This window comes from Scleropages formosus, chromosome 11 (assembly GCF_900964775.1).
Source record: "Scleropages formosus chromosome 11, fSclFor1.1, whole genome shotgun sequence".
Classification (NCBI taxonomy): Eukaryota; Metazoa; Chordata; class Actinopteri; order Osteoglossiformes; family Osteoglossidae; genus Scleropages; species Scleropages formosus.
The window spans coordinates 26,555,153-26,573,906 of NC_041816.1; the positions used below are offsets into that span (position 1 = coordinate 26,555,153).

The 18,754-nt window shown below is 43.1% G+C and overlaps 1 protein-coding gene across 3 annotated transcripts; it reads left to right on the forward strand.

The window, feature by feature from the left end:
* Positions 1–323: 323 nt before the first annotated feature.
* Positions 324–12,777, forward strand: LOC108930639 (protein KHNYN-like). 3 transcript variants are annotated; one of them, XM_018745990.2, is made up of 9 exons: positions 324–595; positions 858–1,139; positions 2,050–2,184; positions 2,543–4,203; positions 6,202–6,332; positions 7,401–7,497; positions 9,613–9,720; positions 10,584–10,685; positions 11,706–12,777. In XM_018745990.2, exons 2-9 carry the CDS (start codon positions 906–908, stop codon positions 12,103–12,105), a joined length of 2,868 nt encoding a protein of 955 aa, XP_018601506.2. In that variant the 5' UTR covers positions 324–595; positions 858–905; the 3' UTR covers positions 12,106–12,777. The 3 variants fall into 3 exon arrangements, with proteins under 3 accessions (XP_018601506.2, XP_018601509.2, XP_018601507.2); XM_018745991.2 differs by having other exon boundaries at positions 585–648; XM_018745993.2 differs by lacking the exons at positions 10,584–10,685; positions 11,706–12,777 and having other exon boundaries at positions 9,613–9,724.
* The last annotated feature ends 5,977 nt before the right edge of the window (positions 12,778–18,754 follow it).

The window sequence follows — 18,754 nt, forward strand, 5'->3', positions numbered from 1 at the left end:
AAACACCGCAGTGCCGCGGGGGGCAGTCTGGGGGTAATGCGCCGTACTGCTTTGTATATATGCTCATCAGTTTTTTCCTTCACGTATTGTTCATGTTTTTTGACGTTATTATTTAGCAATTTTTTTTCAGCCAAACATACAACGTGTTTGTGTATTAAGACGCAAAGAAAAATACGGCTCACTTGATATGAAATAAAGGAAGGTTTACTGTCCCCCGTACCTGTTTTTTTATGGAGCCACTAGAAAGTGGAAGTATCGAACTATCTCGGGAAGCGCTGTATTGCGCTTGTATTATGAAGTTTACGGTCTCCAGAAAGAGTTTCAGTTTAATCAAAAAAAACCCCCACGCTTTACGAAATAGCCGACGTTTCCCTTATATTCGCATTCTCTGGCTGTATGGCGTCTTACGCTGTTCTTTTTTCTCTTTTTTTTTTAATAAGAACACGAGCATCACGTATGTAGGAGACGTTTGAAATAGAGTATAGTTCCTTAAAGTTGTGGCGTCAGCAAGCGGTGAGTCTGCGGAAGGCGCGGTAGGAGCTGCGATCGAAACCTCTGCTGCGTCTCCTGCGACAATTCGCACACGAAAAGTGAGGTAAAACAGCCCAGCCAGCATTTCTTCCACAAGGGGACCTCTGGGTTGCTTAGGTGACGTTTTATCGGTTTCACTTACTTTAACTTCAATGTGAATTAATACTCTCAAGAAAAAAAAGGCGCTAAGTTACGAGCGCGCTTCTTGCGGCCGGAGCCACCTGTGTGTGTTGCATTAATATATAAAATCGCGACGGTCGGTGCCTTATGTTTGTCACTGACGGAGTGTAGTTTATTAACGAATGTGTTTTCTTCTTTGTTGGCAGGGAGCTCTTTATGACTCTCACACCTGAACACGCCCCCGCGGGACTGCCATGGCATCGGCGCAGTACTTTCCTCTGACGCTAGGCGGCGACAGAGAGCTGGTGGTGGATGAGTTCGCGTGCCCTACGGGGGTGCAGAGGCTGGTGCAGTCCCTCCAGCCCATGGTGGAGCGTGTGTTCAGGGTCAAGTTTGTAATCGGGGGCGAGGAGGAATCATTGTTTCCTGGAAACGATCAGACTTGGCTGAAGATGACTGGAGACAAAACGGAAGTGGAGGCGGCCAAGGTTTCTCTCTCTCTTTTTTTTTTTTTTTTTTTTTTTTTTTTTGGAAACTATGATGTAATACTCAGATGTCACAGTCAGATGACTCGTTTCTGGTTGTGACCATTCATCTTCGCTTCTGTCCCTTCTCTTTCGCTTGCTGTCATCGTTGTTGTGTTGGTCCTACATGCTCCGGTGCTCTTGTTGATCCTGCTGCTTTACCAAGCTTATTTGCATGTCGACACTGTTACATCAGTCATGCTCATTTGCCTAGTCGCTGAATTGCTTCTGTGTCTATAGCAGGGCTGCGAAGTCAGTACACAAAACCTTCAACTCCGAATTAAGTAACCCAAAAATTGCTTCCGACTCCACAGCACTGCCCACAAGTTGCACATTATTTTGGGGGTCGACTTATCTGGTGAATATAGGCCTAAAGATTTCTTATACCTCTAATTTTTGAGGGTCGACTTATACACCGGCATATGTGGTACATTTAGTCGGAGTACATTTTTACCAACTCTGACTCCAGCAACCCAATGATTGCTTCCGACTACGACTCCGACTCCACAGCACTGGTATTTGGCCATACTTGCTTCCTTCCTGTTAGACTGAATTGTGTAGCTCTGCTCATTTCCTTGCATTTCTTTGCTTTATTGGTCTTCATTGTCTTGTGTTTCGGTCATCTTGCTGACCAGAACCGTTTGGTGCTGTTTTTCCACCTGTTGGCTCTGCCAGACTTGCCTTTCCAGGCTTCTTTACTCCTTCTTGGACTGTCTTGCTCATATAGACAAACACTGCCATCCTTTTTTTGGTTCTTTACTTCTTCTTGCTTTGCCATCCTCCTTGTGTGATCATGTTAGACATTCAAAAATTTGCTTGAGCCCTTGTTATGGTTTTATTGTCTTATTCTGCTTCTCTCTGCCATATTTCACAGCTTTTTGTGAAAGGTTTGGTGAACCAGGAAGAGCAGCAAGAGATATCGTACCCAGAGGCCTTAAATTGTGTGTTTTGTGGTGCCAGAGGGTTGTTCATGGACTGCCTGATCAGGAATACCTCTGCACTCATGGTGGTGAGGAACCAAGGGTTTGGGGCTATAAAAACGGGAAGCTGCACTGGTGCAAATGGAGAGGCAATGAGGTAGAATTTCTCTTGATACTTCACATGACATGAGATGTTTGATGGTGCACGTTGGCCCTGGAAAAGTACATTTTTAGGTCTTCTCGATGGAAACAAGATGGTTGTGTACCAGTGCCCTTGTCATGGACAAAATTTGACGCCATTGGTTAACGCGTGATCTGTATTTGGCGTGGCTCATGATCACTTGAAGTGAGATCAAATGCTTTAAAACTCTTGGAAAAAAACTTGGCTGACTTATTATTTATTTGCTCTCAAGTTTGTCTGTTTCTGTCTCTCCCTCTGTTCTCCAGACAGTTTCTCAAGGATCCATGCTTGTTTCTGGTCTGATGGAGCCTGTGGTCCAGGCCTATTCCCTCATACTCACCCTGTTGGAGAATTACAGGGCTAGTCAAGGACAGAACATTGAAGCTGGAGTGGATGTGTTAGGAGATTGCCTTGATTCCCGCCGGGCTTTCAAGGTTCTGGTTGAGCAGTGGTCGGACCGACACACATTGGACCTGCTGCTCTTGCCTAGGCCGGTGAAAGAGATTCTGCTGAATGTGGTAAGAGAGTCCAGACTGGTCATTGAGGGAGAAGGTCCAGGGTTTGCCTCTGTAGAGGGATACAGAGAAGCAGGAGAGGCAGAGAGGTCTATGCTGAGGGATGTCCTAAGATGGACACCTTGGGACAAAGAAGGATACGTACAGGGTCACACCAACTTGGAGAATCCATATCTCTACAATGGAAGAATGATTGGATTTTCACAAGTTCCACCATCTCATCAGCCACGGTGTCAAACCGTCCAGAAGTTCAGTGGAGAAAAGCAACACTTGGGAGAGAGAAATGTTGAGGAGCTGAAGGAGTCGGCAGCACTTGATTCATCCTGTCAGGTTGTCCCCCCAATCCATGACCCCCTACAGAGTCCACAGATGGAAGACAGAGGTTACAGACATGGACCTCAAGAGCTGGGGGAGGAGGAAGGGCTGGCGCTGTCAGTGGGCAGTGCTGAGGAGTTTGGACTCCAGCTGAAGTTCTTTACAGCTATGGGGTACAGTGAAGATGTGGTAAAGAGAGTCTTGGCTAAGACTGGTCCAAAAGAGGTCTCCCAGATTTTGGACCTTGTCCAGCAGGAGCAAGATAAGAAGGCAGAAGAAGAGCGGACACATGTCCCGACAGGTCACTCGCACACAGGTGTGGGAAGATGGGGGGAAGAGGAAGATGCTGCAGGAGATCCAAGCAGGGAGCGAGAGGAGGACAGTGATAAAGAGCAGAGAGGTAGGAATAAAGGGCAGAGGGGGGCAGCAGAGCTGGTGACAGGGGAAGGGGAGGCTGCGTGTGAGGAAAACGCAACAGCGGTGGGGAAGGATGACTTTGTTCTGGGAGTGCTGAAGAATGCCGCCGCCAGCTGTGGATACCCAGAAGAGAGGGTCATAGAGCTGTACAACAACCTCCCAGGTCTGTCCACAGGAGACCTGCTCAAGGAGCTGCAGAAAGAGGCCATGAGGGGAAGAGGGAAGGGGAAGGAGTTGGGACGAGGAGTTGGGGGTGGGGCAGGGAGACATTGGGAAGCTCGCACATCTCCTGCTGTGGAGCACAAGAGGGGAGCAAAGGGCAGAGGGAGACATGAGAAGAAGTCTCATCGCGCTTCAGAATCAGGTGACGTGAGTAGCGATGCTGTGAGTATGGATAACCCGCCAGTCCTGCTTCCACTAAGCCCAGGAAGTGATGTCAGGGGACCCCCCAAGCCCACATACCCTCCAGGTGTTCCACCTGCCTTGAGCGCCTGCTCCCCACTCTCGGTGAAGTCCCAGGATCAACCCGGCCTGGTGAACGTCACCCCAGCAGTTATGGTAACGGGTGAACAGCGATTCCTCGATAGCTTGTTAACGCCCTTTGACCTGAAGCTGACTGATAGCCCCGGGGACCCCAGCCTACGGCGCGTGATCATCGATGGGAGCAACGTTGCCATGAGGTGAGTCAGGGGGGTATGGAAATGGGCTGAAACAGTTCAGTGAAGACCCGAGATGTAGAACATTCAACATCTCGCCCTGTTATACTAGGACCAAATAAATATACACTTCCTGAATTTATTTACATTTATATGTGAGTATATCAAATGTGCAATCGGGAAAATAAATCCTTAGTGAAATGTAGGGGAAAAATAATGCAACGTTTATCTTTTCTTGAGTAAACAATTCTGATTTCACACTGAAAATGGATGGGGAGTCAGTCTGCTCGGTACAAACTCTTTATAGCTTCTCCATTCCCCAGTGTGTGCAGGTTTTCTACACACTATTGCACTCTTATAACACTTTCTCATAAGTCTTAAGTTTGTTTTTGTCAGCCTGTAGTGTAGTGGTTAGAACAACTGCCTTTGGACCCAAAGGTTGCAGATTTGAGCCTCACCTCCAGCTGTAATACCCTTGAGCAAGGTACTTACCCTCAATTGCTCCAGTAAAATTATCCAGCTCTATAAATGGGTAAATAATTGTAACCTTCACATTGTAAGTTGCTTTGGAGAGAAGCGTCAGCTAAATGAATAAATGTCAACGTAAATGCATTTACGCAGCAACAGTGTACTGGAACTGATCTTTTTTCAGACGGTTCGAGGTTCTTTGGAATCTCAGTGATGGGTCACCTCAAAGCTGATATTTCCATTTATTTATTTAGCTGACACTTCGCCAAAGCAGCTTACAATGTTAAGTTACTTACAAGTTATTTACCATTTATACAGCTGGGGGTTTTACTGGAGCAAGTTAGAGTTAATCCCTTGCTCAAGGGTACTGCAACTAAATGTGGGATTTGAACCTGCAACCTTTGGGTCTAAAGGCAGCAGCTCTGACCAATACACTACCAGCTTAAATTTTTACGTTTGATTTCATACACATTTGAAAAGGAAGTACGGCTGCGCTGATGTTAATGTGCCCGTGTGTTTTCTGCTTGTTGCCTAGCGCATTTTCTGTTTTGCCTTTTAATACACCCTGAAACTTGCATATCAGGGCGTTCTGAAAACAAAAGCGGTCAAGGCCTTTAGGGTCCCATCCCTGCTTTTGTGGAAAATTACCAGATACCTAAATACATATACTGTGTATTCTAAAACACTCTGTATTTACATTTATTCACTTACACATTTCTCCAAAACAACTTGGGAATGTTTACCCATTGATACAGCTGGTAATTTTTACTGGAGCACTATAGATTAAGTACAGTGGTGGGCAAACTACGGCCCGTTGGGCTGTTTAATCCGGCCCGTCAAGTATTTCCAAAATTGTCCTAAAGACCGCATCATTTCGCATTTTTCCTGCAATACCCTGCGTTTCAATTATTGATTCCACTAGATAGTGCTGTTCACCAACAACACTGTTCCCACTGAAATTGAATAAAAGTTTTCTTTACTTTTTAGGTAATGGGTTTAACATGTAATTTTTATTAGTTCACCCTCCTCCCATCTGCTACTGGCCCGGCCCGTCTGTCAAATTTTAAAACACAGTGTGGCCCTTGAGTCAAAAAGTTTGCCCACCCCTGGGTTAAGTACCTTGCTCAAGGGTACTATCGCTGTAGACAGGATTTGAACCAGAAACTTTTGGATTGAAAGGCAGCAGCTCTAATCACAGTGCTGTTCAGTGCTTCTGTGTAGTTCACCATAATCAGTAAAAGGAAAAGAATAATATCTTTAGAACAACAGAGTACACACACACACACACTGTCTGAACCGCTTGTCCCATTCGGGGTCGCGGAGAGCCAGAGCCTAACCCAGCAACACAGGGGGTAAGGCTGGAGGGGGACGCCAGTCCGTCACGAGGCACCCCAAATGGGATATTATAATATGGTCATAACGATAATATAACTGTGAAATGGAACTACACTTCAGCACAAGATTATATCTGTAAAATGTATGTCAGAGACAGGGAGTTGATAGGAAGCCTTACAGAATAATCCCCTAATAATCTTTACCTTCCTGTCCACCCAGCCATGGTCTTAGTCAGTTTTTCTCATGCCGTGGCATCGCCTTAGCAGTCCAGTTCTTCTGGAACCGGGGCCACCGCAACGTCACCACCTTTGTCCCCCAGTGGCGGCTGAAGAGACATCCGAAGGTCACAGGTGGGCTTTTGAGAAACAGCGACAGGTGTAAAATGTGTGTGTGTGTGTGTGTGTGTGTGTGTGGGGAGGGAGACAAAAAGGGTAAAGGGATCTTCAGGTTCCTGAATGTGTGATGTTGCCATGTGGTTACATTCTGCTGCCAGACAATTAATTTTCAGTTCTATTTATTTTTATAGAGCGCTCTTCTCATGCATTGACACAGAGGGCTTGAACACAGGCATAGGGCGAAGAAACAAATACACCTGAACCTGGAGAATCTAGAGAATCTGGAGAATGTCTCTGTTGAGCCATAAACCAGATTGCCAGACCCAGTCCTCACTGGACCAGTTTCTCTCACTGTGAAGTGTTGGAGTGGATCTTTTGCAGATTATTCCAGGTTCCTTGGAGACTCGCTGATGAGGCGTAATGAAGCTTTACCATATTTTATTTTGCACAGATTTTCACTCAATGTTAAATTTCAGCAGCTGCTGGGGTCTTCTTTCATTGGCACTTAAGGGGGTTGGAAAAAATGCAGACGTGACCATCTCCTTCTTTGTTTGTGTTTCGGAGGTACACTTATTGGTGAAATTTAGTTTTTCAGGTGGCCTCTAGCAGTGTTAACTCGGTAATATAGGAGCAGCTGTAATACTTTTGCAGTACTTAAGTATAAATTTAGTGAAATCAGCTTTTAAACACAGTAATAAATACTTTTAAAAACACAGACACAAAAAAAAAAAAAAAATTCAGGTGTTGATTTAGTTCTGCTGAAACAAAGTGCTTAAATAGTGTCATATGGGCAGTTTCTGAGTGTATGGTTATTTACGGTTAAATTATGTGTATTTATTTGACACTTAGACTACAATTATTTATCCTTTTATACAGCTGGGTCATTTTTACTGGAGCAATTAGGTTTAAGTACCTTACTAGAGGATACTGCAGCAGGAGGTGGTATTTGAACCTGGATCTATTGAGTGGAAGGCAGCGCTCTAGCTATTACGCCACTGGCAAGAGTTGGGAGAATGCAATAGTCATTAAAAAAAGTGCAGTTGTACATTTAGGGTTCTTTAATGACCTCTATTGCCCTTCCAGAGCAACACTACTTGACTGAGCTCCAAAACCTGGGTCTTCTCTCCTTAACTCCATCAAGAGAGGTGCAAGGAATGAGAATCAACTCCTACGATGACAGGTGGGTCTCACCCCATCCTTCCATTCAGGCCCCTTTTTGTGCACCATGTGTGGCTCTTTTTCAGGCTTTAATTTTACAGGAGGCAGGATGATAGTATAATTCAAAAAAGTGCTTAATTTTCATAGAAACCTCAAAAACAAACTTGTTTTGGTTTTGCATACTGATTTGCATACATAGGAACATTGATTAAAATGTCTTGCTTGTGTCAGTTTGAGTAATTGGGAAGTATTAAATGCACTATATTGGGTACATAACACACACACACACACACACACACACACACACATATATTATCTGAAACCGCTTGTCCCAAGCAGGGTCGCGGTGAACCGGAGCCTAACCTGGCAACACAGGGTGCAAGGCTGGAGGGGGAGGGGACACACCCAGGACAGGGCGCCAGTCCATTGCCAGGCACCCCAAGCAGGACTTGAACCCCAGACCTGCCAGAGAGCGCCACCGTGCCCCCCCTGTGTACATAACCAACATTTCTAATAATATTTTTGGGCTCAGGAGGTTTTTCGGTTTTAAAATGAGATGTTACATGGCCTTTAGGATTGTTAGGAAACAGTTGCTGCTAAAAGACGAATAATGAAACGTCACTATATTAGATCAAAGCATGAATGATAACCACCATCCCCTATCCCCCGCTCATCAGATTGAAGTAAAGGGAGGCACAATGGTACAGCAGATAACCGATTCCATGCGGGCTCTTTGATAGGAGGTCGGATCTGTTCCTGTTCAGTCTGTGTGGAGTTTCCATGTTCCTCCCATAGTCTAAAGACATGTTTCAGATGCCTTAGTGATTCGAAAGGGCCCATGTTACTGTGTGTGTGTGGGTGTGGGTGTGGGGAGTGCACCCTGTATGTCCGAGAATACCAAAATGACACTCACTTAGGGTTATCAATATGATCAGTACTGAGGAACTATGAGGAAAAAGTAAAACTACAGTCTTTAGAAGAACTCCAAGAATGTAGTTCAAGGAAACAGCTCTCAGAAAGGGAAAGGTGTAAACATCAAACATAAGGAATACTCTTATGTAAAAGGGGGGGTGATTTTTTGAGAAATTAGGTTGCACTGCCCTGTACTATTGATGTTAAGGTTGCAGGTTTACATCCCAGAAGATGCCATGCTGTGTCCTCTTGACCAAGATTAAATTGTTTATTCCATTAAAATGTTGCATGTAGCTGTATGAACACATAACATGTAATACAAATTGATGGAGCATTCTTGTCACACTTAAGACATGTTGAGGTGTCTACAGGATTGCCGTCCTGTACCATTCGCTATCAGCAGGGTGTAACATTCAGCCACAATTCTGATAATCTAATAAATAAATTAGTTTCACATTTTCAAGGGTGAAATTTGCTTAGTGAATAGTTGTAACTCATCCCAGTTTTTATATACTTGTCTAATTTCTGTAAATATACAATGCATTTACTAGTGCTTTTTGCCAGAACAACTTGCAATTATTTACCCATTTATGCAGCTGGATAGTTTTCCTGGAGCAACTCAGGATGCGTCCTTTTTTTCAGAGGTACTACAGCTTGAGGTGGGATTTGAACCCTCAGCTTTTGGGCCCCAAAACAGCAGCTTTGACCATTACACTACCAGTGGTCAGAGCTGCTTAAAAGTATGTGAACCCTATAGGGATGGTCATTATTCTTGTTCAAAATATTAGATAAAATCTAAATGATAAATCTTAAGATATAAATAATTATAATTTACACACCCGACTCTACTTACCTACTTGTCTTAATGAACTTCGGGTTCACTTATTTTTACACCTGCACCACTTGTTTCTACCACACACAATTTCCTCCAAAACAGCATATGGAACTGATCACTACACATTTGTAATGTCACATGAGAAACACTGATTAAATAACAATTCTATGGTGAAACGAAGCAACGCAGAGGCTTCAAATATTTTGAAGCAGCACTATAGTTGGTGACATCTTTGACATGTAAAAATATCTTTCCCACATTTAATGTTATTGCAAATGCTGGAAAGCAGTGATTAAAAAGGGTATGAAGCATACTGTAAAGTAGGAAAAAAGGCACTGAAAGGATTTTTTCATGTCAGCAGTAATGATTGTGATACTAATGGTGCTACAGGTTCCTGCTCCATCTGGCTCAGAAGACAGATGGAGTGATTGTGACGAATGACAACCTGAGAGACCTTTTGGACGAATCGCCAGCCTGGAGAGACATCATCAAGAAAAGGTAGAGAGAGAACTGAAGGGGAGGAGAGGAAGAGCTGTATGTCCTTTGCAGAGTAGAGATAGGAGAAGTAATGAGAAATGGAGACCAAACCAAGGGAAGTGGTTCAGATAAAGAAAGAAAAAAAAAAAAACATCTAAGTATCGTGCCCTGCGGAACACCTCTTGAGATTGTTAAACAAGCCGAGAAGGAAACGCACTAAACCACCTGGTATGAATCTTTATCAGGCAGATCTTACTATTTCAGTGGTAGTGTTCTGATACCATGCTGTGAGGTAAGGAGAATGCGGTGGCTGTGTCAGATTGAAGCTTTCTCAATGAGCTGAAGGTCGCTATCAGATCAAAGAGCTTCTGGTGCTGCAAGAAGGGCAATTTTAGTAGAGTGGGTGATCTTCAGTGTAGACTGATCTCCTGGAGATCACTCTGGCTAAGGAATGTGGATAATTGATTGTTAATGACATATTCAAGGGTTTTTGAAAGAATAGAGGTGGGAGGCTGGTCTGTAATTCTGGACTGAGTCTGGGTGAAGAGAAGATTTCTTCATCAGAGCTGAGGAATACCCACTTTTGAAGGAAGATGGGAGGCAAAGGGAGGAGACTGAGGAATTAAAGATAGATGAGATGAAAGGAATGTTCAGAAACTTGTGCGGTTTTGCGCATCTCCTTTATCTTATCTCTGAAGACTCGCTATGATTTAAGTATTGCCCTTCTGCTTGGACCCTGAAGGGTCCTCACTCTCCTTTAAAGACTGCTTTTGGCTGGAGTCTCTGTTGTTACACACTAATCAACCCTGGTCACCCAGGTGTTGCTCTAGAAAGTCTTCACCCTCCTGGTCTCGTACTCTGCTGTAATGCAAGTTCTCTCACAGGTTGCTCCAGTACACATTCGTTGGTGATCTCTTCATGGTGCCTGATGACCCGCTTGGCCGCGGAGGACCCCACCTCAAAGACTTCCTCCGATCTCAGGACAGGTATGCCCCAGGTGCTAGGGCTTTGGATACACAATAAACCCCAGACGTATTGAGCTTTGGATATACCAAGAACCTCAGACACAGGTATTTTAACAAGTATACCTGCCTGGGTTACCTGTTCTGTATCTTGTACACCTTGACATTTGCATTACTGGTGGGATGTGTCTAATCAATGCCTCAGATTTAATTTATTTCTTTAGCTGACATTTATCTCCAAAGGGAGTTACAGTGCTGAGCTGAGTAATTTTTTTTCTGGAGCAATTTAGAGTTGGATTCTTGCTCAGGCTACTACAGCAGGAGGTGGCACTGAAACCCCAGTCCTTTGAGTGCAAAGTGGTAGAACTAACCACTACACCACCTGTACTCCCTTTTTGTTTTGCTGCCTGTGGCATCAGGAGGTGTGGTGGCGTAGTCGGTTGGACCGGGTCCTGCTCTCTGGTGGGTCTGGGGTTTGAGTCCCGCTTGGGGTGCCTTGTGAGGGACTGGCATCCTGCCCTGGGTGTGTCCCCTTCCCCTCCAGCCCTACGCCCTGTGTTGCTGGGTTAGGCTCTGGCTCCCCCGCAACCCCATAGGGGACAAGCGGTTCAGACAGACAGTGTGTGCCTGTGTCATTTATATTCAAACAAAAGAATCCTCTAAATGATCGAGTAATATGAATTAAATAAGGCATGCAGTTTTTTTTTTTTTAGTTTTACTGTGATTGAGAGCCTATTTTAATTACAGAAATGCACTTTTTTCCTCCATCATTACAAGTTTTGCACCCCTAAAAGAATTTTATTCAAAACTGCTTTTGTGCTCCGTTTACTCATTTAGACCCATTCAGTTCTTTCAGTCAGGAGCTCAGTGAAGTATGACTAAGATGGGAATGGGAAAAAAAACCCAGTAAAGCCTGACAAAGCCAGATGGTTCAGGTATACAAAGAGCTGGAAACAATAAAACTGAATTTGTGCCAGGAAGTTAAGACATGGAAGGTATTTTTCTGAACACTCTTTCCTGTTTCTTTCGGTCTTTGTCTCGCAGATCTCCAGTCCCTGGAAGCCACACGTTTTCAGGACTGGGATCCCCCTTCCCTCCACTTCCCCCACCCAATGCCCAGACAGAAGTCTTGCAGTACCGAGATCGGACAGTTGGGTTTCCACCGCAGAGAGGAGGTCTTCATGGGTTCGAAGGAGGGAGGGGCCGGGGTCAAAGCAGAGGAAAGGGGAGGGGCGGAATCAGACCGGAGCCAGTACATATGAGTGGAGGGAAGGAGAGGAGTGCGGCTCAGACCTCGAACCTCAGGGAGCAGTTGTGTCAGGTGTTTAAAGGGGAAGACAGTGTGGTCACAATGGTTCTGACCTGCAACCCCAGCATCACTGATACCAACTCGCTGTCTGATATCATCCTGCAAGTCCTGGAGGAAAGGGCAAGAAACAGTTAAAGTGTGAAGGAGAAATGGAGGCGATTACTTAGGCAAGAGTGTGGTTATGGGAGGAGATGACAAGAGAAGGGTCCAGGGAAAAAAAGCCAAGCAGCAGGAAAAGACTCTTAGATGGTTGAAATATCAAAGTTGTTAATTTGGTGTTGGAACTCCAGGAAGGGTTATGAAACAGACTTGTGCGAGCAGACACCAGGTCTTACTTTTATGTTAAATAATTATAAAGGTAAAGTTTTTAAATAGTAAGTTAATAGCTTAATTTGGTTGGATATTCAATATGTAATGTCAAGGGAAGGACAGTCTGGGGGAGAGGGGTATTCAAAGAATTAATATAAATTATTTTGTTTTAACTGAAGTGTTGTCTTAATGGCTGTAATATTTGTTTTAAGAAAACTTCATACTGAACATATGCATTTCAGATGTTTGTCTAACTTGCACCAGTCTAAGTGATTGCATTGTCCTTCGTGATCTTTTAAAATTGGTGCTTTACGTTGTTGATCTAAAGAAAGGAAGGAGCATTTTTCACCATGTACCAAATGATGGCAGACACCCTTTGTGATTGTTCCCTTCACCAAGGTGCATATTTTGAATTTAAATGTTTGTTCTCATAAGGTATCCCTTGTAAGAGTTGACAGCTTGTTATGTTAATTTAAATTTCTCGGTGAAATTACCTTGCAATTCGATGATTTTTTTTTTGACTACATGAGGAAAGGTTGTGCGTGCGTGTGTAATATATAAAATATCCAGTATCCAGAGGATTAAGATGGTCAAGATTTCTCTGCAGATCATCAGTGGGTGTTGGTATCATATGTTAATACATGCCAGATTCTACAGACAAAGATCCGAAACTCGAGTGCAAAAATGGTTCTTTTTAAGATTCAGAATTGTCAGTATTTAAATAAAGTACTTTATTTCTATAGCTTTTTTTTGGAGTGGTGATTTGCATACAGCCTCTTTTGAACTTTTCCTTATCACTGCAGAAAGGGGTTTATAGCTTCAATGTTATGGTTTGGGTGTAGGTATGGATGTTTATTTCAGGGCTTTGGGGTAAATTCTAAAATAGAAGCCCATAAAATTTGTGTGTGTGTGTGTGTGTGTGTGTGTGTGTGTGTGTGTGTGTGTGTGTGTGTGTGTTTTTTTTTTTTTAAATCACTATGCAGTGGGTTCAGTGTTCACACTAACTGAATTGGGGCAAACATTTTGTCTGGTGCCCTTAAAAAAGCCTATATTTCTTCAGTCCCTTATTTAGTATGTTAGAATCAGTTTTCATGTTAAAAGGCTTGCGTGTATCTGTCTCCACCCCCCCCCCCCCCCGCTTTGGTCTAAATGTCTCTCAGTTCAAATCCACCTGCTTCAGGCATAGTTGTGACTAAATTTTACAGGTTTCAGTGCCCTGTACAATACTGTCCAGCATGGGCACCTCTTAATATCTTGCATATTTATTCTGAGTTAGTATTTGGATCAACCCCTGAATGACAATATGTAAATGTTCTGAGTGACTAAGTGGTTATACTGATGCTGCACTGAACATTTACATATTGTAACGACCTGCGTTACTGCGAGTTCGAGCGGAGAATGTTTATTGTGATTAGTTGCATTGTGGGAAAGATGTGAATGAAGTGTGCAACCACTGGGGGGGTTTAAGGGGATGATAAAGGGGTGTCTGTGTTTTCCAGTGGGGGAGAGGCTGACTTAATGTGTAATTACTTCTCATGGTTTTTTCCCGATGCAAGGGTCCTCTTAAGGTGTTGGGGGTTAACTTTCTTGCAGAAGGTGCAATTAGGAAGAATGTTTGACCAAAGCAAGATGGAAAATGGGTTTGTGGAGGACAAGGTCCCTCTCCTTAATAGGGAAAACATTAGTGCTAAAGGTGGACATCCTCCCCACTTTGCTCTACCTTGTGCAGGTGTACCCCTTGCCCCGCACGATGCAGAGAGGCCTCATGAAGGACGTTTTTGATCTTGTGTGGGGGGGGGCAGGTATGAGTATGTGAGGTTGGAGGTCATGTACCTTCCAAAGGAACAGGGAGGGAGGTATGTGCCTGATATTCCTCTTAAACTAGATTGTCTCTTCCTCTCCCAGTTATGTAACTGACTGGCAGCTCCGATTGAGCATCCCCACCAGTACTTTGTGGGTCTTTGGTTGGCCCTTCCAATGTGCCAGTTGGTGAAGTCTTGGTCCAACACCGGGCCTAATGCCGAGACACGGCCCGCCCATTACAGCCGTGTCGAGGCAGAGACCCTCCTTAAGCATGGGGCCTTGTATAAGGCCTTGGTCAAGAGGAGAGGAGCTCGAGCTCTTTTGGGACTTGAGGAGGGTACCTGGGCCAGGTTTCAGCCAAAGGGGCTTGATCACCATCTGCAAGATTTGAACTGGCGTTGTATACACAGTAACTTACCGGTCAAAGTAGTTCTGTATAGGCACAAATTGACCAGCCACCCACTCTGCCCTCGACTCTAGTGTGGCGAGAGTGAAACTCTTGCACATGCCTTTTGGGACTGCGGGCAGGTGCGGGATGTCTGGCATTTGGTGACTCGCCTGTGCAGGAAGATCGATCTGCATATGGTACTGATGTACAACAAAGTCTTGAGGGGATGGAACCCTAGCGTTCAGAAGGCAGCAGCCGCCCGGATGTGGCTGGTGATTAGCATGGCCAAGCAAATGCTTTGAAACGCAAGAACCCAGCTGGTCCACACAGAGGTAGACTTGGGCGTCCAGGGTGTGTATCATAAAATCCGGGCTGACCTAACGTTTAGGATGGAGAAAAATGTCACTCAGTGGGGTTGCTCGGAAGCCAAAGAGAGGTGGAAAGGCTTCTTTTGGCTGTGACCCCACAGGTTTGTGAGAGATCCTCCATCCTGGGGTAAGTAACACACGTCCTTTCGCACTTACATAACACCGTAACCCCTATTTTTGGTGCATGTAAGTGTTGCGTTTTATGGTGTGTTATATGTCTTATGTTAGGTGTAGGATTTATAATTTCTATAGCACATTTTATTTATTTTGCGCTATTTTAAAAATTTATAGCACTGATTGGACTTTTAAGTAGTCACCTATAAATGACTACGTGTGGGTTGTGTTTGTATTTTCTTATTTATTTATTGTCATTTATGTATTAATTAACTTTAATGTAGTGTAGATTTAGTTTTGTTGTGCGGTGCATGTTGTGTTTTAACTCTGCATATGTACTTTATCGTTCACCTACTCTACTAAAACAACAATAAGGGAGACGTTGCGAAAAGGGAATCGCCCAAAAACGGTAAGTAAGGTGTATGGTAACACCCTGGGAACAGGCCAGGGGACCGCCCATCTTGAGCGGTAAATGTTTCTGGGTAAGTTTTCCTTTAATTATTTATTAAGCATGGTTTTAAGCCTTGGGGTATGTCTTTTAGTGTTTTTAAGGTTCTGCCATGTGGTTCTTATATTAGTTGGTCTTATTGATTTTAGTATTATTTTAAATTTTATTGTTTGCATGGCAGTTTTTAGGATTAATTTATTTATTGACTAAAGATTTTAATTATCGGAAATGATGAATGGAGAAATTTATTCCTGTCCAGTAAGACAGTGTGTGGAGCCAGACACCTTTGGGTGGGTTGGTGATCCATTCTGATCCATGAGGAGGAGAGAAAGGAAAAGGGGAAAAAAAAAAGCCTAATTGCTTCTCGGCCTTTTGGCTAAGATCAAAGTGTACCAGCATTTTGTTCCCCTCTGGCTGTCTTTCCCATTGCGGCATTTGGTGAATTCGTGGTCCAATGTTGGACCAAAGGCCGAGTCTCTGCCAGACCACTATAAACAGATGGTGAAATGGAGTAAGATCATTCCGGCAGACACTGACACAAGTACCCTCCTCAAGCACAAAGTGTTATATAATGCTTTGCTGGAGAGGAGGGGAACGCGAGTGATGTTGGGCCTTGTGGAAGACATTTGGACTTGAATTCAGCCAATAGGCTACAGGATTTAAACTGGCAGTACCTCCATGAAAGATTACCCGTAATGGAGAAACTTTATAGGTACGGGTTGACTGGACGTCCCAACTGCCCTCGACCCCAGTGTTTAGGTTCGAAAACGATCAAACGTGTTTTGGGATTGCGGTTATGCCGGCACAGTCCGGTCACTGGTCGAGCCCTTGTGCAGGGAGTTAGATGGCGAGATGGCGTCGACTTTCGATGATATCATGAAGAGACTGTCCCCCAAGGTTAACAAAGCAGCCTCTGGTAGGATATGGTTGATTGTGAGTTTGACAAAGAAAGAATTGTGGAATGCACGCATTAACCTTGTCCGAAAGGGGTTGAAAATGGGAGCCTATGGTATTTTTTTTGAAAATTCGAGCTGACCTGAAGTTGAGGATAAATTTATGTGATCGCCTGGGGCTACCGCGAGGCAAAGGACAGATGGAAAGGCCTCATGGAAAAATGTGCTTGAAGCTCCGAGGATGGACATCTGCTTTATGGAACTGCATCTTTTTAAAACATATTGTACTTTTTTGTATCCTACCCCCTTGTATATCTATATTTCCCTTTTATATTTTTTCTATTAATTTGTGTGGATTTTATCTGTATAGCATTTTATTCACAGATTTTAGTGGCCTTGTTTTATTAGGTTATTTTGTGCACTTCTAACTTTTTTATATTGATTAACTTATTATGTGTATGTTTGCTTTGTATTTGTCTGATTTTAGGTTTTGGGGGGTATGGTAAAGTTTTATATTGTATTTTAGAAGTATTTTATGTGTTTTGGAAGATGCATGTATGTGATATGATGACTCAGGTTAAGCTGCCATTGGGGGACAGTCCTTTCATGGGTATGTTGCTGTGGGGAAGACGTAGGTCAGTTATATATTCTTAAGCCAGGAAGGGGGATTGTTATGGGAAAGAGACTTTGTTATTGTCTTGACAATGCATTTTATGCGATTGCTTTTTAGTAAGCTTTGTTGACCAACAGTAGGAAATGTGGTTTTGGATTTGTTTGACTGTAAATTTGTTGATGTTTGTTTTTAATTGTGTATTGTATTAATAACTTCATTAAATAAAGTTAATTTAAAAAAAAGCGTATGTCTTTGAAGAAAGGGGGTCCTCGGATCGACAGCATTATTTCCCTGTGTACCGGTGTTCTACTAAAATGTTCGAAATGACCGCTACCTGTGTGTCCTTCTCCCTATCCAAACCCAGAGTGTCGCGTGCCGCAATATTAAGATGATATCTTTGTCCAATCTTATTCTAATAATAGCGTACTATTTTCTGATTATTTAGTACTTGGTTCCATTCATTTTCAGATGCTTTTCTCCAGTAACATACAACTCAGAGTAAACAAAAGTGGATTTCAAAACGAAGATACAGACACGTGATGCACGAAACAGGGTCAGTTGTCAAATGCCACCATCTCTGCCAATTTCTGTATGACATTAACATGGTCAGCTGTGCCTACAGAGCATACCGGTGATTCTGACAAATGATGTAACGCAAGTTTCTGGAACAGCTAGGAGAATGGGAGAGAAGTAGGTCCCGAAGAGATGCATTTTAAGACCCTTCCTGAATTTCAAAAGGGATCCTGCTCTCTGGGTTTTAGGATGCAGATCCTTTGTTCTAATCAGAGCAATTTTGGGTAGGCACCTTTCAGCTGGGAATGGGATTCGAGCCTGGAATGCAGTATTACACCAATTTTTTTTTTATATAAGTATGACAAATCAAAAACAAAAGAATATTTTGAACTAATTCGTTTTATTCTGAACTAATTATTTTGAACTAATTCCTTTTATTTGACAGTGAGTCTTAAATTACCTACATTTAGAATAAAAGTAAATATACTGGCAGTCCTGCAATAAATTCCAGTTTTGTGAAGCTCAAAGTTTTTTTTTTTTTTTTTTTTTTGACTGACTCAGAGGTTATGATTCAGTTCTTTGGGAATTTTTGAGGCTATACTCAAAAATCGAATTTGTACTAAGTCCGAGCAGTTAGGTACGGTTTGTATCTAACATCAATTACGCCAAATGTTTGTCTTAGGTCAACGCCAGTACTATATACTTTTTCCAATTACTTTATTATTTCCACTTTAATTTAAGTTGTGATCGTTTTCCTTTTCGTTGATGCATCACCATTACTTACATCACACTTAAGCTTTGGTGCCATGATTACAAGGGTAAAACAAAAAAAATTAAAGCCAAAGACAGTAACACACACAAGACACTTAACAGCAACATGGTCCGGCTGAAAAGAACAAAGTCTTTCTCCTACCTCGGGCTCACATGGCCATGAGCCGATGAACTGCTTTAGATGCACGATGATTTGATGCACGTTGCAAAGTAGTGCCCATTTGTTATTACGAACCATTGTATGCAATTTTTAATAGAATAGGGTTTACGGAAGGGGGGGGTTCATAATTACAGGTTGCACGTAAGTCGGACGTTCGTAACCTGGGGACTGCCTGTATGAAAAAGTATAATTCCATTAATGCTTCAGACCAGTTTGAGGTTTTCTTTTTTAAAAAATACTCAATATGAAAAGAATGGAAGTAAACAAATATGTAAATTCATGAATGTATGGAGGAACATTACTAGGAAAAGTAGTGTGCCTGTTATTTTTAGATCAATTCACCACTACAACAGTGCACCATGAATAAGTGTCCCTGCAGCAGAAGTTACTTGTAACATGAAATA